Source organism: Salmo salar, chromosome 01 (genome assembly GCF_965601325.2).
Source record: "Salmo salar chromosome 01, fSalSal1, whole genome shotgun sequence".
NCBI classification, from domain to species: Eukaryota; Metazoa; Chordata; class Actinopteri; order Salmoniformes; family Salmonidae; genus Salmo; species Salmo salar.
The window spans coordinates 159,944,521-159,965,578 of record NC_138291.1 but is presented as its reverse complement, the minus strand read 5'-3'; the positions used below and the strand labels follow the sequence as shown (position 1 = coordinate 159,965,578).

The 21,058-nt window shown below is 41.0% G+C and overlaps 2 protein-coding genes across 3 annotated transcripts; one reads left to right on the top strand and one right to left on the bottom strand.

The window, feature by feature from the left end:
• Positions 1 to 3,545: 3,545 nt before the first annotated feature.
• On the bottom strand, positions 3,546 to 8,632 carry s100z (S100 calcium binding protein Z). Of its 2 annotated transcripts, none has more exons than XM_014138379.3 (3): positions 8,550 to 8,632; positions 8,161 to 8,336; positions 3,546 to 4,626 (listed from the first exon to the last, which is right to left on the bottom strand). In XM_014138379.3, exons 2-3 carry the CDS (start codon positions 8,299 to 8,301, stop codon positions 4,468 to 4,470), a joined length of 300 nt encoding a protein of 99 aa, XP_013993854.1. In that variant the 5' UTR covers positions 8,302 to 8,336; positions 8,550 to 8,632; the 3' UTR covers positions 3,546 to 4,467. The 2 variants fall into 2 exon arrangements, with proteins under 2 accessions (XP_013993854.1, XP_013993863.1); XM_014138388.3 differs by having other exon boundaries at positions 8,161 to 8,333; positions 8,550 to 8,567.
• A 5,267-nt stretch (positions 8,633 to 13,899) lies between these two features.
• On the top strand, positions 13,900 to 14,820 carry ch25hl2 (cholesterol 25-hydroxylase like 2). The gene has a single exon (XM_014137817.1). It carries the CDS (start codon positions 13,900 to 13,902, stop codon positions 14,818 to 14,820), a length of 921 nt encoding a protein of 306 aa, XP_013993292.1.
• Positions 14,821 to 21,058: the final 6,238 nt, after the last annotated feature.

Sequence of the window (21,058 nt, the reverse complement as noted above, 5' to 3'; positions counted from 1 at the left end):
TTGAAGGCACTACATCACACATCAACTCGGTACTGGTACTCCCTGTATATAGCCATGTACTCATAATCATTATTGTTAATCATTATTTTTTGTCAATTTTGAGGGTTGAAAAATCATCCCAGTCTGCACTTCAACAGTTTGAACTAATCCAATGTCATCAGGACATTGGATTATCAACATCCATTTTCTCCCTGACTGTTTAAGAGTGTATTTCCACTGTATAACTGGACTTTAATCTCTCTTCCTCCACTGGGTTGTGTCTCTCCTCCTCCTCCTCCTCCTCTCTTCCTCTCCAGTATCACTTGCTATCAGCAGGAGCCATTACAGCTTTTCTCATCTCCTCTCTGGTGTATTTTATCCCCTCTCCTCTCCCGTATCTCTAATTCTCCCTCCCTCCTGACAGTGGCCCCTGTTGTATCTCCCCCGTCCCCCCCCCCCCCCCATTCCCCCGTCCCACCCTCTGACAGAGCGACTCTGATCGGGCAGGGAGAGCAACATGGCCAGGGCCTCCTGGAGCCTTATCTCCAGATAACAGTGTAACCTTACATGCCCTTAATCTGATCCCTGTTTCCATGGTCCTTTATGCCTCACCGATCCCCTCTCAGGACAGGAATGATTCCTGTTGACATTGTTGAAGGACGATAAACGTTCTTCTAATTCTCACTAATTCTTTCTATATATTTTTCATTTGAATAGATATACTCTCTAATTGAGATAAACAATCAGTTGTTTTCTCTCTAAATAGTGCCTTGATTCTCCCATGATGACATTTACCATTTAGTGCAGGTGGAAAAACTGCAGCAATCCTTCCTATTCAATGTCATCAGTCACCACATGACCTCTCAATGGAAACTGTCACATTTCTCCTGCATTAAACAAGTCATAAGAAGTGAAAGTCAGTACAACAGGAATCACAAGGGACATCATAAGTGATATTTAGTCTAAATACATGGCTCTGATAGATCCGAATGGGGATTCTCTTTCTAATAGCCTAGTCTACTTCATTTTATTTCTATTATGGCACCTCTATCCATCTCTTTCTCTCTGCCTGTCATTAGGCCCCAGGGGATGACCTTGCTGTTTGGCAGAACATACCGACTTGTCCTGGAAAACTGTCCTGGAGGCTCGGCCTCACGTGTTGTTTGTGAGCATCATCTTCCATCTGTCGCTGAATTAGAGCACTATGGTGTGGAAACGTCTGAACGATCCGTCTCTCGTCTCTCTTTCCATCCAAAACCCCCGGGAGGAAAATCTCACACTTATTCTCTCTCTCTTTTCCTCTGTCCCTCTCTTTCCTTCTCTTGCTTTCTCACTCTCACCCCCTCTTTCTTTCTCTTTCTCTCTCTTTCCCTCATTACGTTATTTTAAGGGCATATGGAGAGAAACTGTAAAGGACAACCTTGGATTTTGTGGTTTGTGTGTCTTTTTCTAATGGGCTGATATGTATCTTTGAACATAAAGTCCTTAGTCCCCCGTGAAGGAAACATTTCCCTGTATCTGCAGCAGCCTACCGATGGCTTTTTATGTAGTTCTGTCCTTGTGCTGTACTTGTCTATTAATGTTATGTATTATGTAACGTTTTGTGTTTTGTGGAAGAGTAGCTGCTGCTTTAGCAGTAGCTAATGGGGATCCTAATAAAATACTACAAAATACTAAATGGCTGATCCCTGGTCATTGGGATTTAAATAGACCCTGGTTGCAACTATCGCTGACACAGTCAATAAGTACCCTGTCAGGCTTGGTTGTCTTCATTTAGCATTCAGGATTAGAAAGAGAAGGATCACATATCTACTACAGATTATAGCCACCACTAAGAGCTGATCCTCCCATTATGAAGCCCCATTGTGAGGTGAAAGACATGGAGACAAACACAAATACCAAAACCAAGAGACCATCTGAAAGTATTATAGTGTGAGTGACGGGCTGTTGGCTGTGAAAAGAAAAATCTACCATCACAACCCTCCATCTCTCCATCCCGAACATAACATGATGGGAGGGGAGTGATAGATGATTGTAGTTTATGCTTGAATGGCAAAACAAGCCCTTCATGATCAGTTTTGTAGATGTCACAGACTGAGGGTCCGATCAGGGTTTAGAGAGAAGGACAAGGGGAGAAAGAGATAAATGTTGCCACCAAAGAAATAGAGGCTTTCTGACAGTGAGAGAGAAATGTGTATTTGATGGGGAGAGACAGCAGTCAAAAGGAAGGGTGTTTGTGTGTGTGTGTATGTGTGTGTGTGTGTGTGTGTGTGTGTGTGTGTGTGTGTGTGTGCGTGCGTGCGTGCGTGCGTGCGTGCGTGCGTGCGTGCGTGCGTGCGTGTGTGTGTGTGTGTGCGTGCATGCGTGCGTGTTACACAAGGATGGTTCATGTAAACCATGATGTAAAAAATACTATTCTTATAGTCACTTACAGTACACACATATTAAATGAAGAGACTGACAAGCTATGCAATGCATGTACTAGTTCAGCATGCTTCCAATGGAAAGATGACACAACAGCAAACTTTAACTGTGACACCACATCACTCTAAGGGGTTGATAATAACAAAAGATAAGAATGGTGTTACACCGACTACAAGTTCTTTAACAAAGAGAGAATCTATGAATCATGGAAAAATAAGTATAATTTCCAAGTCTCTATGATTACAGCTGTCACAAAAAAAAAGATAATCATCACATAATTTTCCTCCAGGGGGACAGGCTCATTATCTCGCTCAATCACAACCAATCACACAGAAATTAGAAATGAACTTTCTGTGTGTGTGTGTGTGAATGTGTGTGTGTGTGCATGTGTGTGCGTGTGTGTGCGTGTGTGCGTGTGTGTGTGTGTGTGTGTGCGTGCGTGTGAATCCGTACGTACGTAGATGATGGCTCATGAATGTTTTTCCTTCAGGATCCTCAATAACAGATCTCTGTGTTGGAGTAGAGACAGGGGGTTGGGGGTCTGAAAAAAGAAAGGAAGACTTTACTAATTCTTAATGTTATGGTTTCAGCTCAGACAACAGGGGATACTGTTAGGACTGTAGAGATAATTAATGAGGTACTGTATACAGTATGTTGTTGTTGTTAACAATACATTGCTCTTCTATAGCGCTTTTCTAAAACCTAAAGATGCTTTGTTGCTTCTAATGGATCAGAAGGTGGGTGTAAGGTTAGTGTAAAAGCTCAGGTTCAGATTAGGGGTTAAAATCACATTTGTAAAAAATAAAATGTTGTTCTTCTGCACTTTCTAGCGTGGATGCACTTTATGAATCCCCAAGGAAAAACTGCCACTGTGACTGCTTCTGAAGTTGGGATGTCATGAGTCACTTTGACTGACAGGTGGTGAAAGGTCCAGGTGGTTAATGGGGATTGCGTCATCGTCATCATGCGTCATCGAACGCATCACCAGGCGCATTATACAGAGACCATCCAAAAGCACAGCACAACCTCTCCTTGAGAAATATTCAGAAGGACCGGCACATACAAGCACACATACACATACCCTCACACTCGCACGCACACCAACACACTAAGTCTAAAACACACACACTCAAGGTCTTGGGGATTAGAACTTTATTATGCTGTGTTACTGTCACAATATAAAACAAATATTGTCAAGCTAATCATTTTCATATGATTATAGGCTGTCAATGCTGTCAATCATTTACATGTGATGGCAAATTAATTATGAATAAGAAACATGCTCATGCAATTGTAATTAGATTTACATTTCTCATTAAGTGACAGAAAGGGTTGCATGAAACAAGCACATTTTAGAATGGAAGGAACATTCTCAAGTATGTCTCTGATTTACAGGAAATAACCCCCCTCCCTCTTTGCAAGATGTGACACATTGATAGTTACAATACATTGCAAAAATCAATGAAAAGATGGATGAATGACAGAATAAATCAATCATTGAACTAACCAAGCAGACACTTATTCTGATATCACCCAGGCTATGTGACGATAGCTTGGGTACCAGTCTGTTTCGGCTCCAGCCAGATCTTTGTGGTTATGTTCTCTGGCCAGAAGTGTTGTTGAGAGCTGAAACAGTCTGGCACTCAGGGTAGTGTGACACCATGTTTGAAATCATCTGTTTTGATGCGTCGGAGGGACAGAAGTATCCTATCTCTAGCAAAAGTATGTTCATTTATGATTTCGACTTTAGTCTTATCTCCTTCTGCTGTTGACAAACATATAGTGTAGTGGTTTTAGTAGCACTGAGACCATGGGGAATTGCGAAGTGATCACAGTAAATATTCAATGTTCAGCATGATGGGTGTGGTTGTAATTCGTTACTTTCTACCTCTGTTGGTTTCTAATTCTATTTCTATCCACGGGCCAATCTGAAATGGCTCCCTATTCCCTATGCAGTGCACTACTTTTGACCAGAGCCCTATGTAGACCTGGCATAGCCCTATGACGCTTTGGCCAATAGAAGTGCACTAAATAGGCAAGGGGAAGCCATTTCGGATTTAACTGTTAGTTGGCATTCTTCTTCTGCTTCTCCTGGAAGAAGTCGTTGCAGGCTACGGTCAGGGCCGCCACCAGAACCACAAACTCATTGAAGTCCACCTCGTTGTCTTTGTTGGAGTCCAGATCATTCATGATCTTCTCCACCAGCATGGGGTCTTTCTGAGACTGGAAATGAAAAGAAACAACAATTAATCAAAGATCTAACCACATTTACATTTTAGTCATTGAGCAGATGCTCTTATCCAAAGCAACTTACAGTAGTGAATTGCATACATTTCATACAATTTATTTTCCATACTGGTCCCCTGTGGGAATTGAACCCATAACACTGGAATTGCAAACACCATGCTCTACCAACTGAGCCACCAATCAAATCATTTAAAACCTTGATAATCTGAAGGATGGGGCTAGGGGAATGTAACCACTCTCAAATGAATATACAGATCTATGGATGCAAGGACTGACAGTCCATGAGATCAACATCATTTTGAGTCTAAAGATATAGGCATATCTCATAATTAAAACAACAATTGAACAGCAGCAAATATTCTATACTGTAACTCTAATGTATTCTGTTCCACTGAGCTTGCTCCAGGCCTCCGACTCACTCTACTACTCTAATCAACAGGAAATAGACCGTCCTGAATCATGTCTCATGTCGCCCATTGACCGATCTGGATTCAGCTGCTTGGCCAATAAACAAGTCCCCTCATGACAGCAGGCTGCAATCAGGCCCTGTGTCAATCTCCCAGCCAGAGATCTGAGATGGAGATGGGGGAGATCTGAGGAGAGACGCCTCAGGCTCTGAGTCATTGGATTCATGGTGCTGGAGCCCCATCCCGGATATTAGACTGCCAAAGGCACTGACTGGGCACAGCACAGCACAGCAGGGCACCACACCACACAGCCAATGTCCACTGGAATCCAGAGTGACGGTGGCGATAATCAATGAACCATAAGCTGAGAACCATCAGAAGTGTGTATGTGCACTTGTGTGTGTGTGTGAGATGGTGACCGTTGGATGGTTTCTGTCAGTCAAGCCAAGCCAGCCTGTGATACAGAGTAGTGACATGGAGCTAATGGAGGTATGTAGCACACACACACACACACAGCTTGACTGTATATGTACAAATCTCATTGAAATTTATGTGAAAAGTCAGTATTTGGCCCAAGGTAACAACGATGGATCTAATTAAGCAGTAATATCTATCGTCTCAGCATACAGTCTGCCTGTGATCAGTAGAAGAGTGATAGGTTACGGAAATAAACCACGTAATTAGCTCACTGTTGTCCCCAGGATATGAAACTACAGTATGGGTCCCAAATGACGCTACTTGTCAATGGCACTTTGACAAGTAGTGCACTAATTAAGGAATAGGGTGCCATTTGTGGCGTGTCCTGAATGTGTATTCGACTGTTACCAGGACACCGTCTCTATACTTGTCAGAGGCACGTCGGTGGGTGGAGACTAGTGACATCAGAAGAGAGTAGTCCAAGTTTATATTTTGAGGTGATGTGGGTCACTGGTGATGATGCATAGGCACCTGAGGCTTCCTTCCATCAGAGGGAGGGAGAAGATGTAGTGAGAAAAAAAGGAGGGAGGAGAGATTTGTCTCTTCAACCCCTCACTCCATCTCTCATGGTATGAGGCTCATCCATTAGAACACAGACAGGCAGGTTTACTCCCCAAACACACTCGCATACACACAGTCTTGTTTAACTAATCTTGCAGGTACACACAATTTATAACCTTTCAAAATCCTATTTTCCTTAACCTTAACCTTAACCCCCAAACCTAAACCCTAACCCTAAATCTAACCCTAACACTAATTCTACCTTAACCCTAAATCCCCTAGAAATAGCATTTGACCTTTTGGGGACTAACAAAATATGGTCAAAACATTTTTTGTTTACTATTCTTGTAGGGACTTCTGATCTACACACACACCACACACACACACACACACACACACACACACACACACACACACACACACACACACACACACACACACACACACACACACACACACACGAACACTTGTCCACTCCTCTACACCACCACGGGCACTGCAGCATGGTAGGTTATCTACAACAACCTACTACAATCAGACAGGGCAGTGAAGAGGAACTACTATCTTGCCTGCTTTCACAAAATTACAAAAGCAAGAGACTTATACTCAACTTAACCAGAAATCAAAACTTCACAGCGGCTAAACTAATCCAGCGTAATGTAGAAGGAGAAATGTCAAATAAGGTCCCTTTGCGTTAATGTTTCCTTCTTGCCTCCTTTTTGGATAACTAGATAACTCTACCATTCTCTTTATCAACTATGTTCTACACTCCTAGAAAAAAAGGAGCTAACCTTAAAGGGTTATTTGTCTGTCCCCATAAGAGAACATGTTGAATAATGCACTTGGTTGCAGGTCGAACCCTTTTGGTTCCAGGTACAACCCTTTTGGGTTCCATGTAGAACCCTTTCTATAGAGGATTCTACCTGGAACCAAAAAGGGTTCTCCTATGGGGACAGCTAATGAACCCTTTTGGAAACCTTTTTTGTAAGAGTGTAATTGTATGCTTTCTAGCCACTGAGGCATATTGAAGAACAGAAAAACAACATTGCCACGTCTCTAGAGAATCATGTAAATGTTGTGTAGTAGGTCTATAATTGGAACAAATGAACACAACAGACCACATGGATTTGTACAATCCTGACATGAGTGAATCTGATAAATTCAATATGTATTTGGTTGTCTAATTCATCTTTCAAGTCTCAATGGGTAGTCAAGTAGCATCAAAAAGCACCCCAACATATCCACAAATACAGCATAAATATCACTAATGTTCATCATGAAATTAATGCTGTTATGATTTCATCTAAATGTCACAAGAAGGTTTGTAATTCAAGACAGCTAGCTTCTTATTTGAGGTTCAACACACAGCTAAAACAGATTAATATAAATATAAATTATACAGTTGTTTTTTTCTATTCATGCTACTGTGTTTTACAGTTTCCTTGCACTGGCTCTATGCACACTCACTAGACTACACATACTACACTGACACTCCAACACACACAGACATACACACACACACACACACACACACACACACACACACACACACACACACACACACACACACACACACACACACACACACACACACACACACACACACACACACACACACACACCACCACATACGCTCACATAAAAAAAACACACACACATGCATATAGACGCCACACATATACACTCACACATAACATACGCTGTTGCTACGCTGTTTATCATATATCCTGATTGCCTAGTCACTTTTAACCCCTACCTACATGTACCTACTGTATTACCTCAATTACCTCAACTACCTCGTTCCCCTGCACATTGACTTGGTACAGGTACTCCTAGTATACAGCCTTGTTATTGTTATTTTATTGTTTTACCATTTACTTTTTAATTTAGCAAATATTTGTCTTACTTTGTAACTCTGCATTGTTGGGAATGGGCTCGTTAGTAAGCATTTCACTGGAAAGTCTACACCTGTTGTATTTGGAGCATGTGACCAATACATTTATTAACAATTAAATAGTGTTTAGGGGCCTTTCAATTGATAAACACTGTCTAGTGAAGAGAATACCAAAATAATGTCAACATATATTGAGATTGATAAATGATGAGTATTAAACAGCTTGTTTACCATGAGAAAGTCAGTGAGTTCACTGTTCAGTAGCTGTTTCAGCTCTCCCTTGTTGAGCTTGTATTTGTCTCCGTCGTTCCCAGAGTATTTGTAGAAAACTGTTATAAGTGCGTCCATGGCACTCTGGAGTTGGCTTGGCATGGTGCTGATAGGAGGACAATGTCTTTCACAACCTACTGGGGAAAGTGTAAAGGAAAAACAATTTAAAAACAGTTTAAAGTCTACGTTTATTCAAATAAAGGTCAGAGTTAAGTCTAAATCTATGGCCGCAAGTATTCAAAAGCACTCAATAGGCGACATGTACAAATATGAGATATTACTCTACAGACACATAAAACAACATATGGTTAGACATAACAAAAGCTCTGTAGGAGGGGTGGTGTTCCTACCTGGTTAGAATCCTGGGCTGGTGTGATCTGAGAGAGGTTGCAGCATGGCTTGTTTATCTAAAAATCAGTGGCAACATGACGTTTCATCCTTCATCGCCATAGCAATAATTAATTCCACAGGTGAGAGACCCACGGTAACATGGTAACTGTGTCTTCTTGCTCTGCTTTTAATCAAAGGCCCAATGGTGGCGCCGTGAAAAACAAAACATGTTCCCATATAGGCCCTGGTGTCCCCTATGGGTTCACTTTAGTCATAGGAGGCCCTCAGTGTTACTCCAGTGGAGAGATACTGCACCACGCCAGCTGAAAATAGATCTATGTACAATATGTGTCTCAGCTGCATTGAATGGGATTGTACAGGATATGTTCTTTATGAAGAATATGGGAGAACAAGGTGAAGTGGTTTTCAGTTGGAATTTCATGGCGCTACTTCATTTCCCTGTGTTCATCAGTCACTGTTCTGAATGTTGGTTCACCTGTGGATTGGATCACCTTTCTCTCTCTCTCTCTCTCTCTCTCTCTCTCTCTTTCTCTCTCTCTCTCTCTCTCTCTCTCTTCTCTCTCTCTCTCTCTCTCTCTCTCTCTCTCTCTCTCTCTCTCTCTCTCTTTCTCTCTCTCTCTCTCTCTCTCTCTCTCTCTCTCTCTCTCGTACTAACATGCGTCTTTGTCCTGATCATGTCCACATTCTGATTGTGCCCAAATTCTTGGGGGTCTACACATGGTATTACAGTATTACAATTGCTAAAACACTAAAACCCATTGGCTGAACAAAGTTCTCAGTTGCCTGGACTCATTTAGCTAATTATGCAGTCTGTTGTCAATACCTTAAACCATTTCACATGGTAAAACACAATTTGCAGATCTCACTTAGACTTTTCAGCAAAACTCTAAACACATTCTCATTCTCAAAACACATTCTGCACTCTAATGCACATGTCATCCATACTGGTAAACACAAGTGGCAGCAATCAAATACAAATAGAGAACACATGTCATTGATTGAACACAACCACTCAAAATGGATTTAACCTGTTTCAAATGATGCGACACAACCAATATAAGCCAGTTCAGAGAGCAAACAGGTTGTTGAAGGTGGGAAGGAGAAAGTCTGAGAATGGATAGAAGAAACAATGTGAGAGGACGAGGACGAGTGCGTATGCGAGGTGGGCGACGAGGAGGAAGAGGAGGAGGAGGAGGGCAAGAAAGAGGAAGAGGATGACGAAGAGGAAGAGGAAGACAAAGAGTGGAAATATCTGATGAAATTCGAGCAAAAGTTATAGACCATGTTCTTGTCCATGGACTGACAATGAGGGAAGCAGGACTTAGAGTGCAACCCAATTTGAGCCGATTTTCTGTGTCCACCATAGTAAGGACATTCAGAGAAGAGAACAGGTGCAGTATACTACTGTATTTTTGTAATTGCAAATTTACTGTACTACGCTATATGCAGCTGTTTCAAAAGACATTTGTAAAGTTAATCACTGTATGTATTGTGCTGCATGAATAATGTTTTGTAACTGCACAACTACTTTTTGTAGAATTGCGAGGCTGCCACATGCAGGTGGAAGGACAGCTATATTCACTCGGGAGCAAGAGGCCGTTATAGTTGGCATGGTCCTTCAAGATAATGCAATACGACTCAGAGAAATCCAGGAACGAGTGATAGAAGACAACACATACTTCCAGGGAATCGACAGTGTGAGCATTTCCACAATTGACCGTGTCCTCCATCGTAACAGGATGCGAATGAAACAAGTATACAGAGTACCTTTTGAGCGCAACTCACCAAGGGTGAAAGAACTGCAAGCTCAGTATGTGCAAGTAAGTGTACATTCAGAAACATTTACTGTAATCCAGATTGTCTACAGTACTAACACATACTATGTGAATGACATTACTCTTCAGTACATACAATGCATGTGAATCAGAAGTGCATACAGTAGGCCTAATTGTACTCTACAGTATAGCACTGTCTCTGTACGACTTACAAAATCCTACATACAGTATATTGTATTTCTACACAGACAATATTTGACTTGGAATCCTTGGACAGACCCCATGAGTTCATCTTTGTCGATGAAGCAGGCTTCAATCTAACAAAGAGGAGAAGGAGAGGCCGAAACATGATTGGACAGCGGGCCATTGTTGAAGTCCCTGGTCAACGAGGTGGCAATGTCACAATCTGTGCTGCTATCAGCAACCATGGTGTTCTACATCACCATGTTACACTCGGGCCATATAACACCCAGCACCTTCTAACATTTATTGCCAATCTAAGATATATTTTATTTGAGCAGCAGGTTCAAGAGCAGCAGGGTCAAGAGCTAAATGAGAATCCCATCCCCACCTATGTGATAGTGTGGGACAATGTCAGTTTCCACCGAGCTGCTCAGGTAAGGGAATGGTTTAACATCAATGTGCAGTTTATGAACTTGTACCTCCCTCCATACTCGCCTTTCCTGAATCCGATTGAGGAGTTTTTCTCCTCTTGGAGATGGAAAGTGTATGATAGACAACCCTACACCAGAGTCAATCTGCTGCAAACCATGGATTTAGCCTGTGGTGATATAGGTGAGGAATCATGTCAGGGCTGGATACGGCACACAAGAAGCTTCTTCCCCCGTTGCCTCAGGAGGGACAATATTGCTTGTGATGTCGACGAAGTGCTCTGGCCTGACCCAGCCCAAAGACAAGAAGAAGCACATTGATCACATGTTTACTCCTTTGATTTTTGTCCCTTTTAGTATTGTATATTGTAGTACAGTGCATTGTAGACTGTATACTGTACAATGGACAAATTGTATGGCCCTGAACATTGTACTTTCCATTTATTAACAGTACTGACTGCACAATAGATTTTGACTGGTTGCAGGTTCATATCAACAAAGAACAAGAATTACAGTATCACAGAGACAAAGGACAAGTTTGTGAGATGCAGGGTACAGTACTGTACAAATAGGGGTACAAGGAGGAGGAAGAACAAAAAACAAAATTGCAAAGAGCAAAGCAGAGTAGTAATTTCTGATCAATTTTGAGCTACTATGATAGAACATGTTTTCGTTCATCAAAAGACAATGACGGAAAAATATGAATATTTTTTTAGATTAAAAATGTACTTCTCTGTTTTGAACAATGTGTTTTCTATTTCTTCGGTGTATTGTTTACTGACTGCTTGAGAGTGTATATCATTTTGATCACTTTGTTTATGATTTGAGAGCAGTGTTTGATTTTGAACACAGGTAAAACTGTTTTGAGGCGAATGTTTCATTTTGCGAGAGGAGTCAGAGGTTATGTAAATAGTGCTTGAAGATGAGGTTTTGTGTTTAATGTTTTCAGGAAATGGAGCAAAGTTTCAGAAATTGTGTTTTAGCAATTGAGAAAAACTGTAAAATGTGTCTTCTGTCCGTCCACCATGCCCGCATTGTGACCAGATTTCCAGCTCCCTCCCTGCATAGCGCCAGTAGGGAGACCACGCCTCAGGTGCTTCAGAAACGCCGGCTGGTTCCTTGTTTAGCCTTCATGCCCCTACAGACCTCACCTGAGGGAGGGTGGATCTCAGCTGTGTCTTCAACCCTTTATCCGCCCTCCTCTTCCACAACTAAAATGTATTTCTGTTGTTTAGGGTGATGAAACTGCTCCCTTCAGAGTTGGCCAAGCTAAATTAAAAAATGCTACGCAGAAGAGACGTAATGTCTCCATGGAGGGGGTGAGAGGGGAAAAGCATAAGAAGTCCTAATGAAATATCTGTAAACATAATTGAATTACTCTCGCATTGCATAGCGACCACTGAGTCCCCTTCAAAGTTGAAATGAAAATCTGTAAATTGGAGAATTAGATTACTTTGTTGTTGTGTCATGAGGTTATCTTGTTGTTACATTTTTGGTCCCTAAAATGTATGTGGAACAGCTATGGACCAGACAACAGTAATACACAGTAATGTAGGTTCCCATTGAGATACATTCAAATCCTACAATGTGCTGCTCTACACTTCAACTTCTTCTAATGCATATAAAAACAAAGATTAATGGAGCTTCACATCACTCAGTTTCAGGTATTCATGAAAACATTTGAAAAAAGGGAGATTTTCAATTGCAGCCCTCAGAAAAGGGTTGTGTGTCCACAAATGAAATGTTTTGGAATCAAGATTCCAATGATGTAAGTGAAAAAACCCTTCAGAAACAACTATCTACGGTACAGAGTAGAGCCGTCTTTCTTCCAGTGGTACTTGTCTGCCCTCTAGTGGTGCCAGACAGCACAACATCTAGTGGTGCCATTGCACATAAACAGCGTTTATATGCAATTATCATAAACATTTAAGCAGAATTCATTGCCCATTATTAGGTTAATTTATATAAAATGTATATAAAGCCTTGTTTGAGTTAGAAAGGGATTACTTGAGCTCCACCATAGAAACCACCTCTGTGGTGGACCACTTGCCTCTTTTCACTTCCAACTATCAGACCTTATTCTCAGCAGTATGATGCAAGCTGAACCATACAACAATTCAACATTGTATTTTTGTTGCCAAGTGTAATTCAACATGAATAAGTAGAACCTTTGAACGTCACTTCTGACAGCTTTTATGATGTATTACTGTTGGCCCTCACAACAAGCCAATAAGATGAAGAGAGAGAGAAAGAGAGAAATACAAATTAAAAAAGAGAAAAACATCTTTAAAAATGTTGTTTTTAATAAAATAATCAACAGGTTTAACCAAAGTGATTAATTTGACAGATTATCGGCCATTGAGCAAAATTGGTTGAAATACGTCTTTTGGACATCTTTTCAACAAACAATATGTATTTTGAACCAAACCAAGATGTCTTTTCAACGTATTATGCTCATACGACAGTGTCTGCATTAAACAGACTGCACCAAAGTCTTGCTTTTTGACAACAGTGTATTGTTGCTCCTCAATGCCAGTAATGAAAACACACTGCTCTTTTGACAAAGTCAAATTCAAGTCACTTCTGATTGGTGGGAGGCAGCTCTCTAAGATCTAGGTCAGAAATAAGAGCTGCTGTGACTCAGGTCCTGAGTGCTGGCAGCGATCCTCTGGCCAGAGAAAGAGGGGTCTTCACAGACCACCTGCTTTAAAACCCAGGGGGGGGGGGGGGGGGGGGGGGAGGAGGTGGCGCCTCGATGTACATAAAAGGCTAAGATCGACCGCCAACCCAAGTTGGCACGACGGCATCAGATGATTTGCTTTTTGCAGAAAAACAAACATTACGTTAGAGCTGTAAGGATCTATGCTATTCTTGTGGACTCTGCTGCAACCTACCCAGTTATAAATTAATAATCTGTGATTAGTAGACTTTATAGAGAACCACCAATTCTAGTTGTGGTCATAATGAGTGCTGGCGGTTTGTTCAGTGATGTGGCTGTCATCTGGATTTCTCACCTGGATGTAGTTAACACGACCCTGGGTCTGGGGCTCCCGGAGCCGTCCGTCCTTCAGCCAGTGTGGGACTACCTCCTGCAGTACCACCAGGCTGAGCTGCGGAGCCCTCTGTTCCCTGTGGTCATCTCAGTCTCCACCTACCTCCTCCTGGTGACCCTCTACACCCTGTTGGACGTCCTGGCCCCCAGCTGGCCCACCCTCAACCGCTACAAGCTCCACCCAGACAGACCTGTCACATGGGACAACATCTGGACCACGCTCGGCCTCACAGTCTACAACCACCTGGTCTATGTCTTCCCTGCCACCGTGGGCCAGTGGCTGTGGAGGCCACCCATCCCGCTCCCTCGCAAAGCCCCCACTCTAACGAGCTTCCTCCTGGGTATCCTGGGGTGCACAGTGGTCTTTGACTTCCAGTACTACCTCTGGCATCTCCTCCACCACAGAGTCCCCTGGCTGTACCGTACCTTCCATGCCATGCACCACCAGTACCTTCAGCCCTTCAGCCTGGTCACCCAGTACCTGTCCGCATGGGAGCTGATCAGTGTGGGATTCTGGACCACCGTGGACCCCCTCTTGCTGCAGTGCCACTGCTTGACCACCTGGGGCTTCATGATGTTCACCATCTGTGTGTCCACTGAGGACCACTGTGGCTACGACTTCCCCTGGTCGCTGCACCGCCTGGTACCCTTCGGCCTGTGGGGCGGACCCCCCAAACATGACGCTCACCACCAGATGCCTGGGACAAACTTTGCCCCGTTCTTCTCCCACTGGGACTGGCTGGGGGGGACCAACATGGTGCCTACCATCCCTTCCAGAGATACATCTGTTACGAAAGGTCTGCAAGGAAGGAAAGATAAAGGGACTGTTTGAGTCTTGCTTTTTTCTTTCTCCTCTCTCTCTCTGTCTTTTCTCCCCCTTTTGTGTGTACTTCATCCGATATCTCTCCTCTCCTTACTCTCTCTATATTGTCTCTCTCTCTGTGTCCACCTCTCTCTCGTCCCATTTTCCACCTTTTTTTCTGTGTGTTTGTCTTTACTGACTTCATACTAACTGTTGCTGTCTTTCAGATCTCTGGTTTTGTATGTAGTGATACAGATCTTTTTGGTGATTACTCAGTGGTTTTTCATTGGTTTCCATGGCATTCTCAGGTCAGACGTTTGTGCATTTGAAATGTGTGTTTGTTGTGTTTAAGATTTTCTCAAAACAAATATTACATTTAAAAATATATATTTTTGCTATGATGTTTGATATTGAAAGGTTCTTATGTTTCTCTGTATTGAACTCTTTTTGAATAAACTTTTATTGTAAATCTTATGACATACAGTACCACATGGATAATCGGATATAGCTATAACTGGCTGTTGCTTGATGTGAGGCTGGTAAACATAACAAATGTTTTATAGACATTCTAATAACTGATCCTAAATAGTTATTTCCTTGTTTTGAAGTATTTTTGGAATTTTTGGGTTCTGTTAGGAGAATTAACACATGATTACAGCACTGCAATTCAAGAAGGATAATACAAGGGAGTAGAGCACACACACACACACACACACACACACACACACACACACACACACACACACACACACACACACACACACACACACACACACACACACACACACACACACACCAGTGAGCTGAATGAGGGTATTTTCGCTGTGCCCAGTGTGCCTCCAGAGTGATGCGTGGGGCCAATACTAATGTGTCATCCTCTCATTCAGACGATCAATGCTTTTATTGGCTGAGAGGTGTACACTGCCCCTCCCACCTTCTTTGTGATCCATGATCTTCAGCTGTGATCTAAACAAAAACCAAACACAACTATTTCTCTTTTCAAGTGTGCCTTTGGCAGATCACTAAGAATACTTGCTGTTCCTAGAAAGTATGCTTGTTATCTAATAGATGCATAATATTGGAAACTGCAGCGCATTTGTCCTACTGATGATGATTGGAGCAGAGGGCTCATGGAGGGTTAGAGAGCACCCAACACCCAAAGTCAATTCAACGTCTATTCCACGTTGGTTCTAGAAACAAGGTTGATTCTACCAGTGTGTTCCCAGTGGGCAGTATCAAACGCGAGCTGTGTTTTAATTTGAAACAATATGAAACAAATATGAATGTTGATTGTCATTTAAACAAGTCATCATCCACTGTGAGATGAAATCCTTATATTTCAGCACAATACCATCCATTCATAATGTTCATTTGTTCACTGTGCACATGTAGTATCTCATCACAAATACATGCACTTGCACAAACTATCCAACATTTGTCCCCCTAAACATAATGGTCAATTTTAGACACCACAGGTTTGTTGAGAAATGGGAAGAGAAACATACATACACTTACACCTGGACTGCCATATATAGGAAAAGGTCAGACAATAGTTTATATATAAATGTATAACTTACATTACCTGAAGCAGACCACAGGCACAGTGACTTGCTTATTTGAACAGCTGCCAGTTTGTCATGAAGTACAATATTCAAATCAAATCTAAGTTTATTGCTTGCATACACAGTTTAGCAGATTTTATAGCAGGTGCAGTGAAATGCTTATGTTACTAGCTCCTAAATGTCAGACAAGTACACACACAAAAAAATACATGTCAGAACTAATCCAATGAACAACCCAAATAGAACTGTAACAGTAATCCAAATGCAATCTATATGTATATACATCGGATGAATTTACACAAGATATACTACAAATGATACAGTATGTACAGCAGTAGATATATTACAACAGTACCCATTACACACTAAGCAAATATCAGTAGGCCTATGGCATTCATGTAAAATCTCTCTCTGTTATTATTGGAAAAGAGCTGCTACTGTGATTGTGGTTGATAACCTTGGTACAGTATCCCACAATACACTGTGCCTTTGCTTGTTGTTATTCACAAAGTGACGGTACTTGCAGAACTGGTTTGGTGTGTCGAGGCATGCATATAGTCACCTTGTGTTGCAACGCTTGAGTCTATTTTAGAAATACAGGCCATGAGACACTGGCTGAAACAGAGACTGTGTGTGAGTGGGTTAAATTAACCAAATTAGGTGAGTCATGGGATAGAACGAAGTGGCTGTATCTCCCTGGGCACCTCGGGATTACGTTGAAGATAATTAGCCTCAGGACCTTCCTGTCCTACTATCAGCTTGAGAACTACTGTAAACACTTGGCGTGACGTGATCTGTGATCTGATTGACCCAAAAACATGTCACCCCTTTACTCTCTCTCTCTCCACCCTTCCCTCTGCAAATCATCTGTAGTTGTAGAGCCTGCTCTTCTTGTACCCTATGTTCAAATGTATTCACGCACGACAGTAAGTTGCTTTGGATAAATGCGTCTGCCTAATGGCATGTGTTATATTATTATTTTATATTAAATGCAAATGAATCAGCCATTAGGAGAATACTAGTTCCTGTAAACAACTCTCCCTCTCAGGTGATGAAAATCTACTGACATCTGCCTCTTGACAGGAAGGGCATCAGCATACTGTGACCTATCTGACATTTTGGTAGAAAATGAGTTATTTATATAGAGTTTCTCCTTAGGTGGTCATTTATATGTGAGATACAGCATGTCAGATTTGTGAAAAAGTCAATTTCCAATAAAAAAAATTATTATCATCAGAAAGTTCAATCTGCGCAAACACCTTTTACCTTGGTGCTATACGGTTCCATCTGCAATCCAATAACACAACCCACTGGGCACAGATGTCAGTTCAACGTCCAGTTTTTATTTCAATTACTTGAGTTGTCAACTAACAAGAAATCAAAAACAAATGTCACCATGTCATTAAAAAAAATACAAAATTCCCTTAGTTGATGAATTTTCCCACATTGATTCAACTTCATCACATAAAATGTTTTAGTTCAAATGACATGGAAACAACATTGATTCAACCAGTTTTTGCCAGTGGGAATACTGGATTGTCAATCAAAAAGAATTGTATATAAGGTGATATACTTATTGATTCATGAAAGAGCAAGACATCACAAAACAGTTCTGAGATCTGGGACTTGAAAAATACGAATTATCTCAAAACTATACCTTTTGCAGATCAGGGTTGGGTAGGTTACTTTCTAAATGTAATCCATTACAGTTACTAGTTACCTGTCCAAAATTGTAATCAGTAAAGTAACTTTGGGATTACCCAAACTCAGTAACGTAATCTGATTACATTCTGTTACTTTTAGATTACTTTCCCCTTAAGAGGCATTAGAAGAAGACACAAATGTATGTTACCAATTGAATGACATCTATTGCAGGATAAATCAGTGTTAAAGTTTACATAGCTGGCCATATATGGACGTAACATTTTGCTTTATGGGTTGATTACGTAGGCTTCTTCTAACCCATCGCTTTCTACTACATATAATAATAAGATTAAATTATATATTTTCATTAAAAACCCAAGTCTATCAGAATTTTTGTCATTCCAATAAATGTTATACACCTTGATTTTCAAGAATAGGTCTTGGAAATGTGGAAATATAGACTACCCAAATTGTTTTACCTGAGCATGACACCAAAACTAAGTACTTATTAGCCAGCCCTACTCTGTTGTTTATGATTTGGTTGTAATGGAGGACTTATTGAGCTCATTGATTCCAGTTGAAAAATAAATGCTGCGCTCGTGGAATGGCATGCTTTGAGCATTACTAAAAAGTGCTATTTACATGTGAAAAATGAATGCCATATGCTGCATTTGCTATAGGCCTATTGTTTACCTTTTTGTTTGTAACGCTTTGATATCTTGATAATATGCATCTGTTTAAAGGGTAAATCCACAGATGAAACAATAACAAAACAGTCGCCCGCCTCTGTTTTGGTAAAAAGCTGAGGGATGGGCCTGGAGAAATGTAACCACTCTCAGATTAACTCTTAAGGATCCGCCCCTTTTTATAAATTTTTGCCTGAAATGACATACCCAAATCTAACTGCCTGTAGCTCAGGCCATGAAGCAAGGATATGCATATTCTTGGTACCATTTGAAAAGAAACACTTTGAAGTTTGTGGAAATGTGAAAGGAATGTAGGAGAATAACACACAATAGATCTGGTAAAAGATAATACAAAGAAAAAAACAACCGTTCTTTTGTATTTTTTTTTACCATCATCTTTGAAATGCAAGAGAAAGGCCATAATGTGTTATTCCAGCCCAGGTGCAATATACATTTTGGACACTAGATGACAGCAGTGTATGTGCAAAGTTTTAGACTGATCCAATGAACCGTTGCATTTCTGCCCAAATATGGATTTTTATTTTTTATTAATAACTTTTTATCTTCAGAAATGTGCACTCTCCTCAAACAATAGCATGGTATTATTTCACTGTAATAGCTACTGTAAATTGGACAGTGCAGTTAGATCAACAAGAATTTAAGCTTTCTGCCAATATCAGATATGTCTATGTCCTGGGAAATGTTCTTGTTACTTACAACCTCATGCTAATCGCATTAGCCTACGTTAGCTCAACCATCCCGTGGAAGGGACACTGACCCCGAAGAAGCTTTTGACAGAGCTATGGATGCAAGGACTAATCATCCATGATATCAACATTATTGTTTTAACCATGTTATGAGGCTATACAGTGTTTGTTTACATTTACAATGATTACAAAAAAAAACAAGCTTATATTTTGGGTTCTCATGGAGTTTGACAGTTGAACTAAGCTCATGAGGTATTTATAAGTTATATTCTTCAAGAATCAATATATACACTACCAGTCAAAAGTTTGTACACACCTACTCATTCCAGGGATTTTCTATATTTTTACTGTTTTCTATATTGTAGAATAATAGTAAAGACACCAAAACTATGAAATAACACACTTGGAATCATGTAGTAACCAAAAAAGTGTTAAACAAATCAAAATATATTTTATATTCTTCAAAGTAGCCACCCTTTGCCTTGATGACAGCTTTGCACACTCGCGCAGTCTCTCAACCAGCTTCATGAGGTAGTCACCTGGAATGCATTTCAATTAACAGGTGTGCCTTGTTAAAAGTTAATTTGTGGAATTTATTTCCTTCATAATGTGTTTAAGCCAATCAGTTGTAATGTGACAAGGTAGGGGTGGTATACAGAAGACAGCCCTATTTGGTAAAAGACCAAGTCCGTATTATGGCAAGAACAGCTCAAATAAGCAAAGAGAAATGACAGTCAATCATTACTTTAAGATATCACTTTTTTGAACGTTTTTCAAATGCAGTCACAAAAACCATCAAGCGCTATGATGAAACTGTCTCTCATGAGGACCACCACAGGAAATGAAGACCCAGAGTTACCTCTGCTAAAGAGAATAAGTTCATTATAGTTACCAGCCTCAGAAATTGCAGCCCAAATAAATGCTTCACAGAGTTCAAGTAACAGACACATCTCAACATTAACTGTTCAGAGGAGACTGTGTGAATCAGGCCTTCATGGTCAAATTGCTGTACAGAAACCACTACTAAAGGACACCAATAAGAACAAGAGACTTGCTTGGGCCAGAAAACACGAGCAATGGACATTAAACCGGTGGAAGTCTGTCCAAATTTGAGATTTATGGTTCCAACCACTGTGTCTTTGTGAGATGCAGAGTACAGTAGATGAACGGATTATCTCTGCATGTGTGGTTCCCACTGTGAAGCATGGGAATGGTGTTATGGTGCTTTGCTGGTGACACTTTCAGGGATTTATTTAGAATTCAAGGCACACTTAACCAGCATGGCTACCACAGCATTCTGCAGCGATCTGGTTTGCGCTTAGTAGGACTATCATGTGTTTTTCAACAGGACAATGACCCAACACACTTCCAGGTTGTGTAAGGGTTATTTGACCAAGAAGGAGAGTGATGGAGTGCTGCATCAGATGACCTGGCATCCACAATCACCCAACCTCAACCCAATTGAGATGGTTTGGGATGAGTTGGACCACAGTGAAGGAAAAGCAGCTAACAAGTAAGCAGCATATGTGGGAACTCCTTCAAGACAGTTGGAAAAGCATTCCAGGTGAAGATGGTTGAGAGAATGCCAAGAGTGTGCAAAGCTGTCATCAAGGCAGAGGGTGGCTACTTTAAAGAATCTAAAATATACTTTTTTGGATACTACATGATT

Excerpts from the sequence above, each read along its gene's own strand:
- s100z (XM_014138379.3), bottom strand. The coding sequence starts at position 8,301 with ATGCCAAGCCAACTCCAGAGTGCCATGGACGCACTTATAACAGTTTTC. Across the intron at positions 4,627-8,160 it reads AACTCACTGACTTTCTCATG|TCTCAGAAAGACCCCATGCT; the intron begins GTAAACAAGCTG and ends TTTCATTTCCAG.
- ch25hl2 (XM_014137817.1), top strand. The coding sequence starts at position 13,900 with ATGAGTGCTGGCGGTTTGTTCAGTGATGTGGCTGTCATCTGGATTTCT.